This window comes from Epinephelus lanceolatus, chromosome 10 (assembly GCF_041903045.1).
Source record: "Epinephelus lanceolatus isolate andai-2023 chromosome 10, ASM4190304v1, whole genome shotgun sequence".
Lineage (NCBI taxonomy): Eukaryota > Metazoa > Chordata > Actinopteri > Perciformes > Serranidae > Epinephelus > Epinephelus lanceolatus.
This window is the reverse complement of record NC_135743.1, coordinates 45985934-46007655: the sequence shown is the minus strand read 5'-3', so window position 1 is coordinate 46007655 and position 21722 is coordinate 45985934. Positions and strand designations below refer to the sequence as shown.

At 43.2% G+C, this 21722-nt stretch overlaps 1 protein-coding gene across 5 annotated transcripts in view; it reads left to right on the top strand.

The window, feature by feature from the left end:
- Positions 1-21722, top strand: part of wdr26a (WD repeat domain 26a) — a 167137-nt gene that overhangs the window by 129921 nt on the left and 15494 nt on the right. The window contains exons 11-13 of one of the 5 annotated variants that reach the window (XR_004502331.2): positions 8944-9070; positions 9546-9620; positions 14483-14855. The exons of 1 other annotated variant lie outside the window; for it this stretch is intronic. Coding sequence is in view for 3 of the 4 variants with exons in the window: in XM_078172043.1 (XP_078028169.1) it covers positions 8944-9043 (100 nt within the window). In the remaining variant the exon portion in view is untranslated. 3 more of the 5 variants (XM_078172043.1, XM_078172044.1, XM_033638676.2) reach the window with 3 other exon arrangements.

Genomic DNA, 21722 nt, shown 5'->3' with positions numbered 1-21722 from the left:
GATGAGTGTTAATTGGGCAGATAATATCTCATATTGATCACAGGCCCCTGACTTCATTGAATCGAAATCGTATCGCAGCAGACTTGCAAAATCAGCAAATAACGTAACATCCAAAGAATCAATATAATATCGTATTGTGATGAAACTGGTGATTTACACCCTAGTGTTATGTAGATGTGACCCTAAATAATTAACTATTTGACCATTTGATCTGAGTTGCCTGATTCAACTGTCAGTTTCACGGTTAATTTGGTTATTCGGTTATTTGCAGTTGTGCCTGAAAATATGGTTATGAAACAAAGGCTATTTGGGGGTGTTGAATGTCAAACTATTTTTGTATAAATGGTAAGGACAAACACGCTGCATATATAGACAGGCGCTGCATATACAGAAACGTGCTGCAAATACAGAATTGCGCTGCATATACAAAAACAATTGCAAAGGGAAAATGCCGCATATCCACTCCTACAATGGAAGTGCTCCAATGCTGAGCCTCCACCTGAGAGACAGACAACGGACGTATCAACTGTTATGTCGTGATGGAGGGAAAAGAATGAGAGCCCGACAACATGTCTTGTGTTTTCCTCGTAGCAACTTCATTTAAACAAAATTCCAATTACAGGACACTTCTAGTATCTGACCAATAGGTGGCAGAAACGTACCACAACACAACTGATAACACTACATCCCCTTTCTGCGTACTGTACTGTACTGTATAGTCAAATAACTATCTTTGGAAATGTATTCACTTTACTTAACACTTATCAATTCCTTTGTTAGACTCTCAGTCTTTAATAATAGTACTTTTGTGCTATTACCTTGTTTTAACTTAAACATATTTCAACAGAAACATTGTTTCTCACCTTTTTTTTTTTTCCGCTGAACGCCATATTCTAACTCAACTTTTTATTAACTATGTTCAGCTAACTAGAGTCCCACATCAAAGTTCTTCAGGTACCTTGGAGGGTTTCTCACTCTTACTGGGTAGCGTCTCTCAGCTTGAGGATTCTGTGGCCGAGAGAGACTCTGCTCAGCTGGATGATGACCAACTGTGGTGTCTGGATGAGTTGTGTCTGGTGGGTCACTTGGTGTGGCTGCAGGCTTTTGTGTGGTGACAAGTACCCCCTTTCCACCAAAGCAGTTCCAGTGCTGGTTCGGGGCCAGTGCTGGTGCTGGTTCTCAGTTGGTTCAATTTGCGAACCAGCTGAGAACCAATTTGCTTTTCCACGGCTCGAGGTGGTTAGGGTGCCACGTCATTGCGTCACTGTATACGTCAGTTACGTTGAACAACAACAACAACAACGGCGGACCACGTACTTGTGCTTACTCCTGGCACTACGAGGCCTCATCGGCATCCAAACACGGCAGATACGTCGTATTTGTGCTGCTCGACAAGATTTGTATGGATGGCAATTACGTTCCAGAAGACAGGTAATAACCTAACACGGCTTGTCTCTTACTAACACTGAACGTGATATTGTTATGTTAGCCTTTGTTGTAAGCTAACTTTAGCTGGCAGAGCACAGCTAATTCACAATGCAAATGTGTAACGTTATGTGTTGTGTACTTATTTAGACAACTGAGGCTTTATTGTAGTTTCAGCTGGACAAAAGAGGATGCTTAGCTATTGATTTTAGTATTGATCACTCTCCACTCAACATGCTTATACATTTTTGTCCTACTCCATGCAGAGCTGGCTCATGAAGCACTTTGCGGACACTGGCAGATTGACCCCTGAACAACACACCTATAGCTACAGATTAAGCAGTGCACGGTCGGTTGTGGAAATGGCTTTTGGGAGATTGAAAGGACGGTGGAGGTGCCTCCTAAAAACCTGCCATTCAAATGTTTGTTATATTTAGTTCTGGTTGTGTATGCTGCACATGTTATGGCTACTACTCTCCATTGTTTTTGCTGTTTTGTTGCTGCTTACCTGACTCCTTTTACCTGTTTTGCTGGACTACTTCATGTCACCAATATTGTTTCATCCTTCAGTTCAATAAATTCATAGAAATGATTATGGCTGTCACGTTCTCATTTCTTTATAAACACAGTGACTTAAGACATCTATGAAAAGCGTCTTCATAAATGGGTAACCTGTTGAGGTCTTGACTTGTTTTTACTAGCTTTACTTGAACTTATTACACAGTTAAATTGTACATCATTAAGTGAAAACATACAGAAGCAGACATGTCTCTTTAGAAGGGAATTTATTTAAATACAAAAAACAAGCTATTGATAAAAGTGACAAGTGTGCATTGAATGTGCAAAACTAAAACTACCCATGAAGAAACACACTGGTGTCAGTCTCCAGCTTCTGCAGCAGGGCATCATTCAGGTCCTTGCTGTGTTGCTTTGACCTCAGCTGCTGGATGGTGTTGGCGAGCTGCATTGGAGTAGCGACGTTAACTCATAGTTAGCATCGTCTTGTTCGACGACAGGTAACTCTGTAGACCACATGAAAAACAGCGCTTTAAACAGTGACTCGTAGTGTAGTGACACATTATACAATGTTTAGCCAACTGAAAGGGGGGCTGGTAGGTAATCCCATGGCTAAGTAACTTGCTAACGTTAGCTAATGTTAGCAAGGCTAACCTGTTGATCAGTTAACATTAACCCGAGCAGACATCACAAACAATAGCTGTGTCCCAACTTAGCGCCGCATCCTCTGAGGGACGCAGGCCTAAACTGGGACACAGCTGTTAAGTGAAGAAACTGGTAACACTAAACAACTATGTGCAAGGCGAAAATGTTCGAAAACAAACTTACCAGGGTCCGTTTGCGGCAGCGTTACGCTTTCGTCCACCATCGCCTACAGCAGTCATTGCAGCAGCTGAGCGGCTCAATAACCCCGCCCCCTTCCCCGTGACGTATTGGTTCTTTTTTCTAGTCCAGCAAAGAACTGGTGCCACTCTGGAACCAGTTTTTCTGGCCCAGAGCCAGTTCTTTTGTCGGTCGAAACAGGAAAACCGGTTCCAAATTAAGCAGGCCCAGAACCAGCACTGGAACTGCTTTGGTGGAAAAGAGATAAAGGTGGCTGCGATTTCGACACAGGTTTCCCCTGGGTGTCTCAACAATGTAAGACCTCGGTGTGTCTGCATTTGCCATCACTGTCCCCTTTTCTCTGGTGTCAGTGATCCAAACATGATCACCCAGTTTCAGTCCTGGCAGGTCATGAGCTCTGTGCCTTCTGTTGAAGTTTTTCCACTGTCTCTGTCTGCTGTTTTGTTCCTCCTCCTTCAGTTTAGAGATGTCAGGCCAACCTGGATCGAGGGAAGATGGTACAACAGGAACAGTAGTTCTTATGTGTCTGCCCATCAGCAGTTCTGCGGGACTGTGCCCGTTGGCCAGGGGTGTGGCTCAGTAAGCCATCAGAGCCAAGTACGGATCTTTTCCTTTCTGCAGGAGGCTTTTTACTGTCCTCACTGCATGCTCCGCCTCTCCATTACTTTGGGGGAAGTGGGGACTGGATGTGGTGTGAGTGAATCCCCATGTTGCAGCAAACTGTCTGAAACAATCTGCAGAGAACTGTGGCCCATTATCAGTTCTGACTTCAGATGGAATGCCATGCCTGGCAAAGATGGATTTAAAGTGTTCAGTCACTGCTGCCGCTGTAGTTGAGGTGAGTTTAGCAATCTCCATGAAGCGGGAGAAGTAGTCTACTACTACCAAATACTGGTGGCTGTTCCACTCAAACAGATCCGCACCGACCATAGCCCATGGCCTGTCTGGAAACTCAGTTGGCAGTAGTGTCTCTTTGAAGTTGACTCTCTCCTTTGCACAGGTGTCACCGTTCTCAACCAACCTCTGAAGCTGCATGCTCAATCCTGGCCACCAGACCGAGAGTTTGGCTCTTTCTCTGCACTTCGTTATGCCCTGGTGTCCAACATGCAGTTTCTGTACCATCTCAGTTTGTAGTGACTTCGGTATAACCAGTCTACTACCCTTCAGCAATAGTCCATTTTCCACAGTTAGTTCGCCAGCAAACTGTAGGAAAGATAGAAATGCTCTGTCTATGGTGTATCTATGTGGCCCCTCAGTGCAGTACTTTTTCACTTGCTGCAGTATTTCATCCTTGTCCTGGTGCTCCCTGATTTCCTGCAGTCTCTTACCTGTCGCTGGCAGGCTTGACATGACCATGTTCACATACAGGTTGACCTCCCTCTCCTGCCCTGTGTCACCTTTGACACCCACAGGTGCTCTCGACAAGACATCAGCAGTGGCAATGTTTTTACCTGCTACATGGGAGATGGAGTAAGCAAACCTCATCAACCTCATTCTCAGTCTTTGAATAACTCGTCCAAGTTCTTTGAGCCCAGTAGTGGGACAAGAGGTTTGTGGTCAGTCTCGACATGGAAAGTAATTCCCACCAGAAAGTCAGAAAAACGCTCACATGCCCATGTGATGGCCAACGCCTCTTTTTCAGTTTGAGCATATCTTTGCTCTGTGTTGGTGAGTGCTCTGGAGGCATACGCTACTGGTTTGAGTTGGATGTCTTCTTGCCTCTAAAGTAACGCTGCTCCAAGTCCGTAAGAGGACACGTTGGCTGAAACCACTGTGTGGGCTTTGGCGCTATAGAGCACCAGTCCAGGTGGCATGCTCAGATCCTTTTTGATACTGTCAAATGCTTGTTGTTGTTTATCTCCCCATGTGAATATGTTCTTTGCTCTCAAGGCAATGTCCTCCTCTGAGAGGCTGTGTTTTTTCTGCCAGATGTGGAAGGTGATCCCCATCCCCAGGAACCGTCTGACTCCGCTCACATCAGCTGGCTCTTTCATGCCGGTGACAGCCTCCAGTTTATCGGGATCTGCTCTGACTCCAGACTGATCTATGATCTGCCCCAGGAACTTGACACAGTCTTTTGAGAATTCACACTTGTCACTTTTCAGTGTGACTCCTGCTTCCTCGAGTCTCTTGAGAACTGCATGCAGGCGTGTGTCGTGAAGGGCCTGTGACTCTGCGTACACCAGCACGTCATCCATTTGGCATACTACTCCCTCTAAGCCCTCCAGGATCTGAGACATTCTCCTCTGGAAATGCTCTGGTGCAGATGATATGCCAAAACACAGGCGGTTAAAACAGTATCTGCCGAATGGCGTGATAAATGTCGTTAGGAGCGCAGATTCCTTGGATAGGGGGATTTGCCAAAATCCAGAGTTGGCGTCGAGCTTTGAAAATACCTTAGCGCCCTCTAGTTATCCAAGTGTATGCTCGACTGAGGGGAGCATGTGCCTCTCTCTCTTGACTGAGTCATTCAGTTTTGTTAGGTCGACACATATGCGCACTTCTGTGTTATTTGGTTTGGGTACAGGGACCATTCCAGCGCGCCAGTCTGTGGGTTGGTCAACCTTTGAGATTACACCCAGGTCTTCCATACGAGCCAGTTCCTGCTTCACTTTGGGCAAGAGAGGTAGAGGGATTCTTCTCGGAGTGGGCAGGGAAAATGGTTTTGCATCTTCCTTGAGTTCAATCTTATATTCCCCCTCCATTTTGCCAAGCCCTTCAAAAAGCTTGGGATACTGCTCTTTAACTAATGCAGTGGAGTCCAGGGATATGGCGTGCACTCTGGCTACCAGTCCGAGTGCTACACTTGCTGTGCCCCCCAAGAGACCTGACTTCAGACCTGAGACTACACATCTTATACTGTGCTCTTGCTGTGTGTTCTCAGTGTGGCTGTGAATTTTCCTCTCACCTGCAGGCGGTTCCTTCCAGCTCCGTAGAGAGTTTTATCTGATTTCTTTAGTTCAGGAAACTGTCCATAAGCTTGGTATTCAGAATCAGGTAAGGCTGTTACATCAGCGTCTGTATCTATTCTGAACACGGATTCGTGGCCGTTTATCTTCACTTTTGTTAGCCAGCTTTTGTCGCCTCCACCTGTGCCCACTGAGCCCAAAAAGGCAATGTCCTCCTCTGTGGCATCTTCACAGGAAGCATGGAGCTCTCCAGCAGTCCCAGATCTGCACACTTTTGCATGGTGCCCCTTTTTGTTACATTTGTTGCAAAACACATCTTTGGCTGGACACTGCTGTTTGCTATGAGATGTTGCTCTACCACACCTGTTGCAGTGTGTGTCACTATATGGCTGTGACTGAGGGTGCTTGTTTTGTCTCTTAAAGGGCATTTTGCTCTGCTGCCTAACTTTGCCTTTGTTGACCATTCGCTGCTGCACTCCAACACTGTCCATATTAGCTGCTGTAGCCATTGTTTTGAAGTTGCTCACTAGCATGTCCTGCTGCTTTTTCACTTGTTCACTTTGGCGGACACGAGTGACAGCTTTCTCCAGTGTTAGCTCAGGGTCCATTTGAAGTTGCTCAGACAGTCTTTTGTCTCTCAAGCCCACAACTAACCTGTCACGTATCATCTCGCTGTGTAGTTCTCCATAGCCACAATGTTCATACAGACAATAAAGCGCTGTGATGAAACTATCCACAGACTCTCCTGCTTCTTGTTGTCTCTGATTGAACTTGGCTCGCTCAAAAATAATATTTCTGCGAACTACAAAATGTCCTTCCAGCTTAGCTTTGACTGTGCTGTACTCACTCATCTCCTCAAGTGAAGTGAAGTTATCACGTCCTCAGCTTCCTCTCCCATCGTATAGATTAGAGTGTTTACCTGGTTTTCCTCTGCCTGTAATTCCAGACCAGAAGCTATCCGGAACCTCTCGAATCTTTTTACCCACTTGGGCCACTCCTCTGGCTTTGTGAAATTGAAGCTGGGTGGTGGTGGTACTTGAAAATGATCCATGGCCGCTCACTTTGACTTTTTTTTTCCTTCACTTGCCGCGCCGGGTAGGTTAGCTCGTCCACTCGTTAACATTAGCTTAACTCCGCTTAGCAAGAAGCACGGCTACAACACAAAAAAAAAAAAAAAAACTCGCAGGTTCTCTTTGTCCTCTGTGAAAAACCCTCTCAGATGACTCTTTCACAGTCCTTGCAAAGTCTTCTGACACCATGTTATGTCGTGATGGAGGGAAAAGAATGAGAGCCCGACAACACATCTTGTGTTTTCCTCATAGCAACTTTATTTAAACAAAATCCCTATTACAGGACACTTCTAGTATCTGACCAATAGGTGGCAGAAATGTACCACAACACAACTGATAACACTACATCAACATATGGAGCAGATGAGTGAGTGAGAAGAAGAAAGTTATGGTTGGAGGAAAGTTTTAGTCGGGAGAAGCTACATAAAAACGTACATATTCTGTTTTCTTTTTTGTTCTTTATTTTTTTTCACATGTAGCCCTCATCTTTTACTGTATTATGAAAGTGCAGCTGATTTAGATAGCTGACGTTAGCATGCTAGAGACTCTGAGTTCTACAAGAGTAGTATATCCATAGTGGTAATGTTAGCTAACGTTACTGTAACTAATGTTACTTTCCGATTGTATTTAATGTTAGTTTATTTTCGACCTTGTTTCCACATATGATTTGATACTTTATTGATCAGCGACAGGATTTTAAATAAGAGGATGGTGGAGAGGTGATGAGGAGGGAGAGAACAGAGTAAAACAAAAGACAGGGTAAATATCCATGTACGGAAGAGTAGCATAAATTAAACACACACACAATGTCATATTCCTCTAATGTAAGCTTTCTCTTTATTTAAAACTTGTCATCTAAGCCTAAGCAGCCACATACTCAGTACATATTAAAAAAGGATTCCCAAAACGAATAAAACAAAATAAAATAAAATAAAATAGCCTACGTCTTACTGATACAGATTTTTTGTAATAACAACTATACATTTAATAAATCGGCCTATACAGGGCCGGACTGCGCATCGGGAGAACTGGGAGTTTTCCCGGTGGACTGGCCTGGCCTGGCCTGCTAAATGGCCTGCAGGCTGTAGAGGGAGAAATAAAAAAATTAAAAAATAAAAACACTATAAAAAATTGACCACGGTTTGACTACTGTAAGACCCCACCACCACCACCCCAAAAAAGTCCCAACAGTTTACGAATTATAATCCTGAATGCGGCAAATATTCAGCAGTGTTGTGGGTCTGCACCATTACTACACCAGCACACGCCAGCAACACGCTGAGTTAAGGAGTCTGCATTGCACACCATTTAAACGGCCTATCAGCCGGTGCTTACGCTGGGTGGCTGCCCCGCCCACTTCAAGTAGCTAAAGCGGGCGGCGAAAGTGTCACGTCTCACCACGACACAAGGCGAGCTGAGAGAAGCCGGCTTGTCAGTCACAACGTTGTGGAGGCATGTTTCGGTAACGAGGCGAGTTTAGTGTAACTGTACAAAGGCCCCAATGAGTCATAATTTATTTTGCCAAAGCCAAGGCCCCATATTATTGTATTTTATTTTCCTTATTAGTAGAATTATCAGTGTCAATCTAAGATTGCGCAATCTTGAGCTCTCTAGTCAATATCTAGTTATCTTGCTTCTGATTGGTCCTTGTTCAATTGCACGTCTGGAGAATAGTTGCCTCTCCACCTGAGTGACGCAGTTTTTTTCTCTACCAGTTTGGCTCAACCTAGCTTTACCCAAACGCCAGCAAATTTGTCACTGGATGTACTGTCTCCTGAAGAAGCCTTCACACAGTTGATTTAAGTAAGTTAACATTAGCCTACTGTTTTTGTCCATTATAGGTGTATAAATATGCAAAAATGATCATTGCTGTGTCATAGAACCAGCTAACTAATAGCACAAGGGTTACAGCTAAGGTATGGATGGATATGTCAAATGGTGAATTAATATAGCTAGTTTCGCGACCGGGAGAACGAGCTAGCCCAAGTTAGCAAGTTATAAGCTGAAAGAGCTGAAAGAAGCCAGCCAGTTGAAGGAGGCTACTGTACAGTGCATACTAGCCATAGTAGCCAACCTATGTTAGCACCATAACTTTTCTTTCTTCCGACTGTCTCGCTCCCTTATTGTGTCAATATCATCATCGAGGCTTACTAACGTTATTTTGTCATCCCTATTGTCAGTTATAGAAGTTGGACAGAAAGAGCAAGGGAGGAGCAGAGCGGGAGAGAGAGAAAAAAAGGAAGGCCCTACTTGGAGATGCTGCCAAATGCGGCAGGATAGATCAAATGTTTTCCAACAAGGGACCAGGTTAGTTACCCTCTCCACTACATCCCCTGATCATCCACTGTCAAAAAGCTCAAAGTGGACTGCATCGGTCTATTTGGGGTTTGTAATTATCTTAACTTTAAACACATGTATAATTCGGCCCAATTTGATGATTCTCAAGCTGTAGCTTGTCTAGCTCCCTACACAATTGGGGGGAAGCGCCCTCTTGTGGAAGTACCTGTACTGACCAGTTCTGACAGCATGGCAGTTTCTATGGAAGATATTAGGACTATCAATCATCAAATATTCAATTTTCGGACAATTTTAAAGAGAAAAACTCTAGTATCATTTCTGAGCACAGTTGACACTGATAGCTCTAGTGGAAAGAGAGTGGTAAGCTGTAGCCTGGCTTTGCCAGACCCAATATGAGTCTGCGAAATCAGGATGGTCTCACCAGGCTAGGTTAACTGTACAGTACTAATTTAAATCTTGTGCTCTTTCTTTTTACTTATTGAAGGTGGAAAGAGTTGTAGCGCCACTGCCACAACAGTAGCGAGGGATGAAGAGCAAGAGGAAGAGCAGCAGTCTGCAGGTACAATACATTTATTTTACACTAGAAACATTTTAGGGTAATTTTTATAATCATGGAACTGGTTTAGTCAGGTGTAGTAAACATTTGATGGGTAGTGTTAATCAGTAAACTAGATAGGATATTGCTCCGTTCGTTGAATAGATGGAGAAAGAGTGGTTAACTAGGGTGACAGGCAGGTGACTTAAATGATAGCTGCAGCTTACTCAAAGATGCCTTATCATTTTAATATATTTAAAATTTATATGTATGGATAGAAAATTCAGTTATATTACAAAATAATATCTCTCAAAGACAGAAATTCAGATAGGCCCCAATAGGGGACACATACACACACTAGAGTGTGGCGATCCAAGCCCAACGGTACCCGGCAGGTCGGGCCGGGTTTGGTCAAAAATGTAGCTATAAATTGTATTCGGGCTCGGGTCGGATTCGGTCAGCTTTCAGTGAAAATGAGGTGTAAAAATAAATAAAATCCTATTGTCTGTCCTGTTTATTGCTTGGAGACTGTTATTTACGTGACAACACCTGAACATAACACACACAGACACACATTGGCTGTTTGTTTCTACCTCTCTCCTCGCTGGAAGTCTCGGACCTCCAGCCGCCCGCCTCCGCCTTGATTAAACGCTGAAAATAAAATAAAAGAGGGAGACAGGTTTTTCTTATTTTATCTTATTTTGTTTTATTTCTCCCTCTCCTCTCACTGGAACTGTTGGACCTCCCGCCTCCCGCTCCCGTCTCAAACACGGAGGTCTCCCTCTCCGCTGAGTACGCCCGGCCTGTTAAATAGCCTGTAACCGTAACAACTGTGTGACAGAAACTCAGTGCTTTGGTCATTAAATAATGTCGGGCTCAGTTCGGGTTCGGACAGAAATATGCGGCCCGTGCCGCACTCCACACACAAACACACGGAAAACTGGACATTATCATCAGTTTATAAAACCCCCCCGGATGCCCCGGACGGGATGTGAAAAGTGGACATGTCCGGGCAAAAGAGGACGTATGGTCAGCCTAGCATAAATTAAGCTGCATATAGCCTTGACGACCCAAGCTTAGAACATGGCACTTTCCTGGAAATGATATTGTTGCTCAGCCAATATGATGTCTGCCTCCAAGAGCATGTGAAAGACTGCATCAAGAAGAGCAAGAGGCAACATGAGAGGAAAGGTACAGGAAGAGGGTCCCTCGTTACTTTGTTGTCCAAAACTACTGTCAACAAGATAATCGATGTCATCAAGGTCTTAATTCAAGATGTGATTGCTACTGAAGTTCAGGAGGCAGGGATGTTTTCAGTCCAAATAGACACCACACAGGATTTAACATCCAAAGACCAGTGCGCTGTAGTCCTGCACTATGTCACCAATGTTGTCCATGAAAGACTTCTCTGTGTCATTGATTGTGAGTCAACAACAGGACAGCATTTTGTGGAGCTCCTTAAACAGACCCTGGAGAAGGTGGGCATTAACATCAACTGTGTAGGGAACTCGACAGACGGAGCTGCTAACATGCAGGGACAGTATAAGGGGTTCATAGCATTGCTATCAGCAGAGGCCCCTGACCAAGTTCACACTTGATGTTACTCTCATGTGCTGAATCTGTTGTTGTACAAGTGCATGCAGGTCTGGGAGGGAACCAGTGGGGATACACTGCACAGATGGCTTGGTTTAATTGGAGAAACTCGTTGGTGGGCTAAGGATCATGCCTTGACCAAAGTGTTTGGAGGCTTTGGAAAACCCAGCCATGCACTCTATACAGATGTGGTGATCACCATAATGAGGATTGAGGAGGATGAGACAATGAAACCTGCTACGCGAGTCAAAGCCAGAGGGTACCTGGAAGCCCTCCTGAGGTATGAAACCGTACTGACCACACAGGTGTTTCTCAGGATCTTTGAGCACATTTCCCCACTCTCCAAGTGGGATGGATATCTTAACAGTGCAGCGACTGGTGATGGCAACCGAAGACAACCTGAGAAAGTGTGCCAGCGACTTTGATGGTGTGAAGAGGGCAGCAGACACTTTTGTTGAGTGGACTAACAACAATCTGAAGGAGCAGGACTGTGATGCTGAAGTGCAAACTGCTCTCCCAGAGAAGCGAGTGAGGAAAAAAAGTTTGATGAGCGTGCTACATTGGAGAACTTGCACACAGAGCTGACAAACCTGGCAACACAGTGGGAGAGACTGAAAATGTCCCCTTTGGATGGGTACAACACAAGAGACAGGGGAGCCAGTGACATATCAGGGGAAGAATCTCATCTGGAGGAAAGCATGGAGCTGATGAGCAGACATTGTGCAACATGTAAAAACTGTGCAATATGTTGCCATTTGCTCTTGTCACAGTACAATCTTCTGACAGATGCCTACCATGTTATTGGCCTGGGCTATGAGTTCCTACTCATCCTGTCTGTTTCACAAGTGGCCTGCGAGAGGACCTTCTCTACCCTCAAGTTTGTCAAGAACCGGTTAAGAACCTCTCTCACCCAGGATAAACTTGAAGCTTTCCTTTTGATGTCAACGGAGAGGGAGATCTTGATGGGACTTGACCAAGAGAGGATTATTAACAAGGTGGCCGAGTTCAATGAATCACTACGCCGCCTACTGACATACTGAAGATAGGAGAATCTGAAAACATGGCCAGATACACACACACACACACACACATACACACACACACACACACACACAGCAGTTTTTCTACTGACCATATTAATAATAATTAATAATCGTTGTCAATTTGTAAATGAAAGTAACTTTCTAAAGTAAACGGACACCAGAGGAGAGCAACAGAAAGACAAGAGAGGAGAGAAACAGACAACAGATGAGAGAAACAGACAAATGAGAGAAAGACAACAGATGAGAGAAACAGACAGACAACAGAGCAAAGAAATACACAACAGCTGAGACCAGCAGACAGACAATAGAAGAGACAAACTGACAGACAACAGAGAAGAGAAACAGACAACAGATGAGAGAAACAGACAACAAATGAGAGAAAGACAACAGATGAGAGAAACAGACAGACAACAGAGGAGACCAGCAGACAGACAACAGAGGAGAGCAACAGACAACAGAGGAGAGCAGCAGACAGACAACAGAGGAGAGCAGCAGACAAGAGAGGAGAGAAACAGACAACAGAAGAGAGCAACAGATAGACGAGAGGAGAGAAAGAGACAGACAACAGAGGAGAGAAATACACAACAGCTGAGACCAGCAGACAGACAACAGGAGAGAAATAGATAGACAACAGAAAAGAGAGACAACAGAGGAGAGCAACAGATAGACAACAGAGAAAAACAGACAGACTACAGAGGAGAGCAACAGATAGACAACAGAGAGAAACAGACAGACAATAGTGGAGAGCAACAGACAGACAACAGAGGAGAGCAGCAGACAGACAACAGAGGAGAGAAACAGACAGACAACAGAGGAGAGCAACAGATAAACAACAGAGAGAAACAGACATGTAGCATATGTTTACGCTGGATGTGTAAAATTTATTGTAAACTAGCAACAATATGTGTGTGTACTAGTATAGGCTGACCATACGTCCTCTTTTGCCTGGACATGTCCACTTTTCACGTCCCGTCCAAGGCGTCCAGGGCGTCCAGGGGTTTTTTATAAACTGATGATAATGTCCAGTTTTCCGTGTGTTTGTGTGTGGAGTGCGGCACGGGCCGCATATTTCTGTCCGAACCCAAACTGAGCCCGACATTATTTAATGACCAAAGCACTGAGTTTCTGTCACACAGTTGTTACGGTTACAGGCTATTTAACAGGCCGGGCGTGCTCAGCAGAGAGGGAGACCTCCGTGTTTGAGACGGGAGCGGGAGGCGGGAGGTCCAACGGTTCCAGCGAGAGCAGAGGGAGAAATAAAACAAAATAAGATAAAATAGGAAAAACCTGTCTCCCTCTTTTATTTTATTTTCAGCGTTTAATCAAGGCGGAGGCGGGCGGCTGGAGGTCCGAGACTTCCAGCGAGGAGAGAGGTAGAAACAAACAGCCAATGTGTGTCTGTGTGTGTTATGTTCAGGTGTTGTCACGTAAATAACAGTCTCCAAGCAATAAACAGGACAGACAATAGGATTTTATTTATTTTTACACTACATTTTCACTGAAAGCTGACCGAATCCGACCCGAGCCCGAATACAATTTATAGCTACATTTTTGACCAAACCCAGCCCGACCTGTCGGGTACCGTCGGGCTCGGATCGCCACGCTCCAGTGTGTGTATGTGTCCCCTACTGGGGCCTATCTGAATTTCTGTCTTTGAGAGATATTATTTTGTAATATAACTGAATTTTCTATCCATACATATAAATTTTAAATATATTAAAATGATAAGGCATCTTTGAGTAAGCTGCGGCTATCATTTAAGTAGGCTATGTTGTGGCCGGCCAAATGTCCTCTTTTTTGGAAATCAAAATATGGTCACCCTATGTGCCACATCATTTTGGCCTGTGCAGTTTTGCACAATATTGCTTTAGACAATGGAGTGCCATTTGATGTGCCACCGCTGCCAGATGAACCAATGCCCAGGGAACCGTGGCCAGCACAGCCTCCACTGGGGGCTATACGGAGGAGACAGGACCTCATTCATTGCTTCTAAAATGTAAAGTATACCTTAAAGTTGTTTAAGTGCTCTACAGTATTTAATCAGTAATGTAATGCAAGTATAGCCTAGGGGCTATTGGCTAAAGGGACATTCAATAAAGACAATGAACAATGTTTAGTCATTTTTAAAAAAAAAAAATCAGGTCTTGTTTTTTTTAGATTCTCGTTAATTTCTTTTAGCGTGTTATTAATTGCCTCAAGCATGCTAACAACTGAAGCCAATAAACGGCATATTTCTGTCTGCCTTTCCAGGACCTCTGCCGTGATGATGATGCATGGGAGCAGAGGGCACGCGCTTGCCCTCAGTTGCCTGGCTCGGTGGGTCTGGCTCGGTGGGACCGCTCTGGGGAGAAGACCTGGACACTATGCCACTGGTGCCTGGCTCTGAAACAGCATTTAAACAAAACAATAAAAATGTGTACCTGTGTAACATGTGTAAGTCTGTTTATTTGGACAATAGTGTACTGTCAGGATTAAATTAACTGTCCGATTTTACAATGCAAGCAAAAGGAGGGCTGTTAGTTGCCATCCTGCTCCAGTTCCGATGCAAGTGCGTCTGTGTCTCCACCACCACCACTTATGCCAGAGATAGATTCTGACCCGATTAGTGAGGAGATTCTTTCCTCGGTCCCCGTCAGGGTCAGGCTGGGGTCTGGTTGGCCTCCTCCGGTCTGCGTGCTGCTGCGCCTAAGGGCAGCAACACGCTTTTTTGTTGCCAGCTTTAAGTCTGACCACTTTTTCTTGACCTAAACATAAAGAATTACCAGGCATAGGCTATTAGGCTATGGATGAATAAAAGATTAATTTTTTTATTATCATCATCATTAGGCATAGGCTACTTATTGAGAATTTTATTCAGACTTTTTATTCAGAATTTTATTCAGACGTGAGACGTGTCGATTTCATTCATTCATTCATTCATTCATCTTCTAACCGCTTCATCCTCTTGAGGGTCGCGGGGGGGCTGGAGCCTATCCCAGCTGACATCGGGCGAGAGGCAGGGTACACCCTGGACAGGTCGCCAGACTATCGCAGGGCTGACACATAGAGACAAACAACCATTCACGCTCACATTCACACCTACGGACAATTTAGAGTTATCAATTAACCTAGTCCCCAATCTGCATGTCTTTGGACTGTGGGTGGAAGCCGGAGTGCCCGGAGAGAACCCACGCTGACACGGGGACATGCAAACTCCGCACAGAAGGGCTCCCACGCCCGGGATCGAACCAGCAACCCTCTTGCTGTGAGGCGAGGCGAGAGGTGTCGATTTCCAGCTCGGAAAAGTTTCTCTTCTTTGCAATGTTTCTCCTCTCCATGTTGTGGAGTTAGATTTGTCTCATTAATACCTGTAAATGCACAGAGGGTGATCTACAAATATTTCTTGATCTGCACACGTTTCATAATTATGTGTGTGTGAACAGATCGACAATCTGTGTGTAAATGTGTAATCTGTAAATATAAAACACATTCCACAAATACAAAAAATATCTGTGAATACATTAATTTGCAAATAAATGAAAAGCATTTGTGAATATCTTCCTAACATTTACAACTTTCGAACAGGCACTTGTGAACTCAGTTTTTATTTGTGAATCGAAAAAACATTTGTGGGAAATGCACTCGTATCACTCGGCCATCTTCGGATAGCACATGATCACCCAGCTGATGACGTCATTTCCGCATGTGAAAGTAAGCGCACGCAGTCTTTCTATGAGCTGTTTATTGTTGTTGTTTTTTTTAATAATAATCAGCAATAAGTAACGTGCATTCATTGTTTTATGTTAATGTCATACAGTGAGTATTAGTGTGTGTTTATTTGTTCTATGTATCTTGCACACACTTTTGTATACATTTCTGTTTGAGTATGAAAGGCACGGTGGCTTGGCTGCTTCTTCAGTTGGCAGTTATCAGCCAACTCAATCAATCAATCAATCAATTTTATTTATAAAGCCCAATATCACAAATCACAATTTGCCTCACAGGGCTTTACAGCATACGACATCCCTCTGTCCTTATGACCCTCGCAGCGGATAAGGAAAAACTCCCCAAAAAAAACCCTTTAACGGGGAAAAAAAACGGTAGAAACCTCAGGAAGAGCAACTGAGGAGGGATCCCTCTTCCAGGACGGACAGACGTGCAATAGATGTCGTACAGAACAGATCAGCATAATAAATTAACAGTAATCCGCATGACACAATGAGACAGAGAGAGAGACAGAGAGAGAGAGAGAGAGAGAGATGCAGGTAATGACAGTAGCTTACAACAACATTATTGAAAGTAATAATATTATAGTCATAGTTCTGGCTACTGTGGTACAATATGTTGAAAGTATGTATTAATATCTGGCAGTATACATGTGTGACAATAGTCATATGTGTATAATAACAGTAGAAGTATGACTAATGACTAATGATGGCAGCAGCAGCAGGAGGCATCTGGCAGGACCACGGCAGCAGCACAACCACACACGTCACGTTGTCCAGGCACCGCTGCGATATGAGTTAATCTGAGAGACAGTGGAGCACAAAGGCTCCGGAGAAGAAGCCGAGTTAGTGACATCCAGAATGGCCGAGTTAGCAAGATGCAGTAATAGAATACGAGAGAGAGACAGAGAGAGAGAGAGAAAGAGAGAAGGTGCCCGGTGTATTATAGGGGGGTCCTCCAGCAGACTAGGCCTAAGTCAGCCTAACTAGGGGCTGGTACAGGGCAAGCCTGAGCCAGCCCTAACTATAAGCTTTATCAAAGAGGAAAGTCTTAAGTCTAGTCTTAAATGTGGAGACGGTGTCTGCCTCCCGGACCGTAACAGGAAGATGATTCCACCGGAGAGGAGCCTGATAGCGGAAGGCTCTAGCTCCTGATCTACTTTTGGAGACTTTAGGGACCACGAGTAACCCTGCGTTCTCAGAGCGCAGTGTTCTGGTGGGATAATATGGCACTATGAGCTCACTAAGATATGATGGAGCTTGACCATTTAGAGCTTTATAAGTTAACAGTAGGATTTTAAATTCAATTCTGGATTTTACAGGGAGCCAGTGCAGAGAAGCTAAAACAGGAGAAATATGATCTCATTTCTTAGTTCCTGTTAGTACACGTGCTGCTGCATTCTGAATTAGCTGGAGAGTTTTTAAGGACTTACTAGAGCTACCTGATAATAGAGAGTTACAGTAATCCAGCCTAGAGGTAACAAAAGCGTGGACCAATTTTTCTGCATCTTTTCGGGTCAGGATAGGCCTAATTTTGCAATATTACGCAGATGAAAAAATGCAGTCCGTGAGGTTTGTTTTAAATGAGAATTAAAAGACAAATCTTGATCAAATATTACTCCGAGGTTTCTTACGGTAGTGCTAGAGGCCAGAGCAATGCCATCTAGAGAAACTATGTCATCAGATAAAGAGTCTCTGAGATGTTTGGGGCCAAGAACAATAACTTCAGTTTTGTCTGAATTTAACATCAGGAAATTGCTGCTCATCCAAGTTTTTATGTCTTTAAGGCAGTTATGGAGTTTAGTTAATTGATTACTTTCTTCTGGCTTCATCGATAAATACAACTGAGTATCATCCGCATAACAATGGAAATTTAGAGTGATTTCTAATGATGTTACCTAAAGGAAGCATATATAGAGTAAATAGGATTGGTCCGAGCACAGAACCTTGCGGAACTCCAAAACAAACTTTGGTACGTAAGGATGATTCATTATGAACGTCAACAAACTGAAAACGATCAGATAAATAAGATTTAAACCAGCTTAGTGCAGAACCTTTTAGGCCAATTAAGTGATCCAGTCTCTGCAGTAGAATTTGATGGTCAATTGTGTCAAACGCCGCACAAAGATCTAATAAAACAAGTACAGAGACAAGTCCTTTGTCTGAAGCAATCAGACTCATCCTTTATATTTTTCATTTATTCTTTCGAGTAGGATTAAAGTCACAAAGCACTTCACATCTTATTATTAGTGTACTCTTACTAATGTAGTTGTAATGTCTGTGCTGACCGCACCGTGTTTAGTCAGGTTACATCGTTTCAGTGAGGTTACGTTAACTGTTGTAAGATATGACAAGTGGCAACACCCTGGTTAAGGTCTTTGATAGAACAGCTGTTGGTGTTGGTAGCTCTTTTTGTTTAGAAATGTAATATTGTAGTAGTATTGTTCATTGTTAATATGTAGATTGCGCTAAGCTAACGTTAGCTACTGAAACAGCATCTGTTGCCATGGCAACAGTAAACATTCATGTTGCGGGCTGGGGAGACGGAAGCAGGGTGCAGCATTTTATACATTGTTAATAGACCAGAAGTCAGTACCATCCAACCTGTAAAAGATAACTTGTGTCATGTTTCACTTACCATTGCATTTATTGTAATCATGCACCATGCATTTGTTGTTTTTAGCATAATTGGTATTTTCTATATGTATAATCAGTTGGCAGTTGTCTTTGTTTGGCCAGCACACCTGCTACCGCCATCTACTGGTCTACTGTTTTTGTGTCATCATGACTTATGGCTCTATTGAAACTAGAAAACTCTGCAGTTTGAACATAGACTGCATGGGTTAGATTAGATGTAGGTAGACTTATATTTTGCATTTTTATTCATTCTTATGAATACAAATATATTTTATGAATAACTGTATTTATTTTCTATTATTGTTTAATGATAAAATGGTCTTTTAAATGCTGTGCTGAAAATGTCTAAATCTTAAACCCCATAATTTTGTACTGATTGCACTAGCATTGAAAGGTTGTGGAGAGATGTCTGGATGTCATTCACCAGCATCTTCTACCGTGGCCCTCTTTACAGGTTGGGTGGTACTGACTTCTGGTCTATTTACAATGTATAAAATGCAGCACCCTGCTTTTGTCCCCCCCAGCCCGCAACATAAATGTTTACTGTTGCCATGGCAGCCGATGCTTGTTCGGTAGCTAACGTTAGCTTAACGCAATCTACATATTAACAATGAACAATACAACTACAATATTACATTTATAAACAAAAAGAGCTACCAACACCAACAGCTGTTCTATCAAAGACCTTAACCAGGGTGTTGTCACTTGTCATATCTTACAACAGTTAACGTAACCTCACTGAAACGATGTAACCTAACTAGACACGGTGTGGTCAGCACAGACATTATAACTACATTAGTAAGAGTACACTAATAATAAGATGTGAAGTGCTTTGTGACTTTAATCCTACTCGAAAGAATAAATGAAAAATATAAAGGATGAGTTGGCTGATAACTGCCAACTGAAGAAGCAGCCAAGCCACCGTGCCTTTCATACTCAAACAGAATGTATACAAAAGTGTGTGCAAGATACATAGAACAAATAAACACACACTAATACTCATTGTATGACATTAACATAAAACAATGAATGCAGGTTACTTATCGCTGATTATTATTAAAAAAACAACAACAAAAAACAGCTCATAGAAAGACTGCGTGCTCTTACTTTCACATGCAGAAATGATGTCATCAGCTGGGTGATCATGTGCTATCCGAAGATGGCCGAGTGATACGAGTGCATTTTCGCTTGGACCGGCGGAAAGTTTGTCTCAAAAATCCGTGTGTGTAAAAAGCAAATCCACACACGTAGAACTGAGATCCACAAATGTTTTTTCGATTCACAAATAAAAACTGAGTTCACAAATGCCTGTTCAAAAGTTGTAAATGTTAGGAAGGTATTCACAAATGCTTTTCATTTATTTGCAAATTAATTTAATGTATTCACAGATATTCTTTGTATTTGTGGAATGTGTTTTATATTTACAAATTACACATTTATTTGGCCTAAAAGGTTCTGCACTGAGCTGGTTTAAATCTTATTTATCTGATCGTTTTCAGTTTGTTGACATTCATAATGAATCATCCTTACGTACCAAAGTTTGTTTTGGAGTTCCGCAAGGTTCTGTGCTCGGACCAGTCCTATTTACTCTATATATGCTTCCTTTAGGTAACATCATTAGAAATCACTCTATAAATTTCCATTGTTATGCGGATGATACTCAGTTGTATTTATCGATGAAGCCAGAAGAAAGTAATCAATTAACTAAACTCCATAACTGCCTTAAAGACATAAAAACTTGGATGAGCAGCAATTTCCTGATGTTAAATTCAGACAAAACTGAAGTTATTGTTCTTGGCCCCAAACAACTCAGAGACTCTTTATCTGATGACATAGTTTCTCTAGATGGCATTGCTCTGGCCTCTAGCACTACCGTAAGAAACCTCGGAGTAATATTTGATCAAGATTTGTCTTTTAATTCTCATTTAAAACAAACCTCACGGACTGCATTTTTTCATCTGCGTAATATTGCAAAATTAGGCCTATCCTGACCCGAAAAGATGCAGAAAAATTGGTCCACGCTTTTGTTACCTCTAGGCTGGATTACTGTAACTCTCTATTATCAGGTAGCTCTAGTAAGTCCTTAAAAACTCTCCAGCTAATTCAGAATGCAGCAGCACGTGTACTAACAGGAACTAAGAAACGAGATCATATTTCTCCTGTTTTAGCTTCTCTGCACTGGCTCCCTGTAAAATCCAGAATTGAATTTAAAATCCTACTGTTAACTTATAAAGCTCTAAATGGTCAAGCTCCGTCATATCTTAGCGAGCTCATAGTGCCATATTATCCCACCAGAACACTGCGCTCTGAGAACGCAGGGTTACTCGTGGTCCCTAAAGTCTCCAAAAGTAGATCAGGAGCCAGAGCCTTCAGCTATCAGGCTCCTCTCCTGTGGAATCATCTTCCTGTTACGGTCCGGGAGGGAGACACCGTCTCCACATTTAAGACTAGACTTAAGACTTTCCTCTTTGATAAAGCTTATAGTTAGGGCTGGCTCAGGCTTGCCCTGTACCAGCCCCTAGTTAGGCTGACTTAGGCCTAGTCTGCTGGAGGACCCCCTATAATACACCGGGCACCTTCTCTCCTTCTCTCTCTCTCTCTCTCTCTCTCTCTCTCGCTCGCTCTCGTATTCTATTACTGCATCTTGCTAACTCGGCCATTCTGGATGTCACTAACTCGGCTTCTTCTCCGGAGCCTTTGTGCTCCACTGTCTCTCAGATTAACTCATATCGCAGCGGTGCCAGGACAGCGTGACGTGTGTGGTTGTGCTGCTGCTGTGGTCCTGCTAGATGCCTCCTGCTGCTGCTGCCATCATTAGTCATTAGTCATACTTCTACTGTTATTATACACATATGACTATTGTCACACATGTATACTGCCAGATATTAATACATACTTTCAACATATTGTACCACAGTAGCCAGAACTATGACTATAATATTATTACTTTCAATAATGTTGTTGTAAGCTACTGTCATTACCTGCATCTCTCTCTCTCTCTCTCTCTCTCTCTCTCTCTCTCTCTCTCTCTCTCTCTCTCTCATTGTGTCATGCGGATTACTGTTAATTTATTATGCTGATCTGTTCTGTACGACATCTATTGCACGTTTGTCCGTCCTGGAAGAGGGATCCCTCCTCAGTTGCTCTTC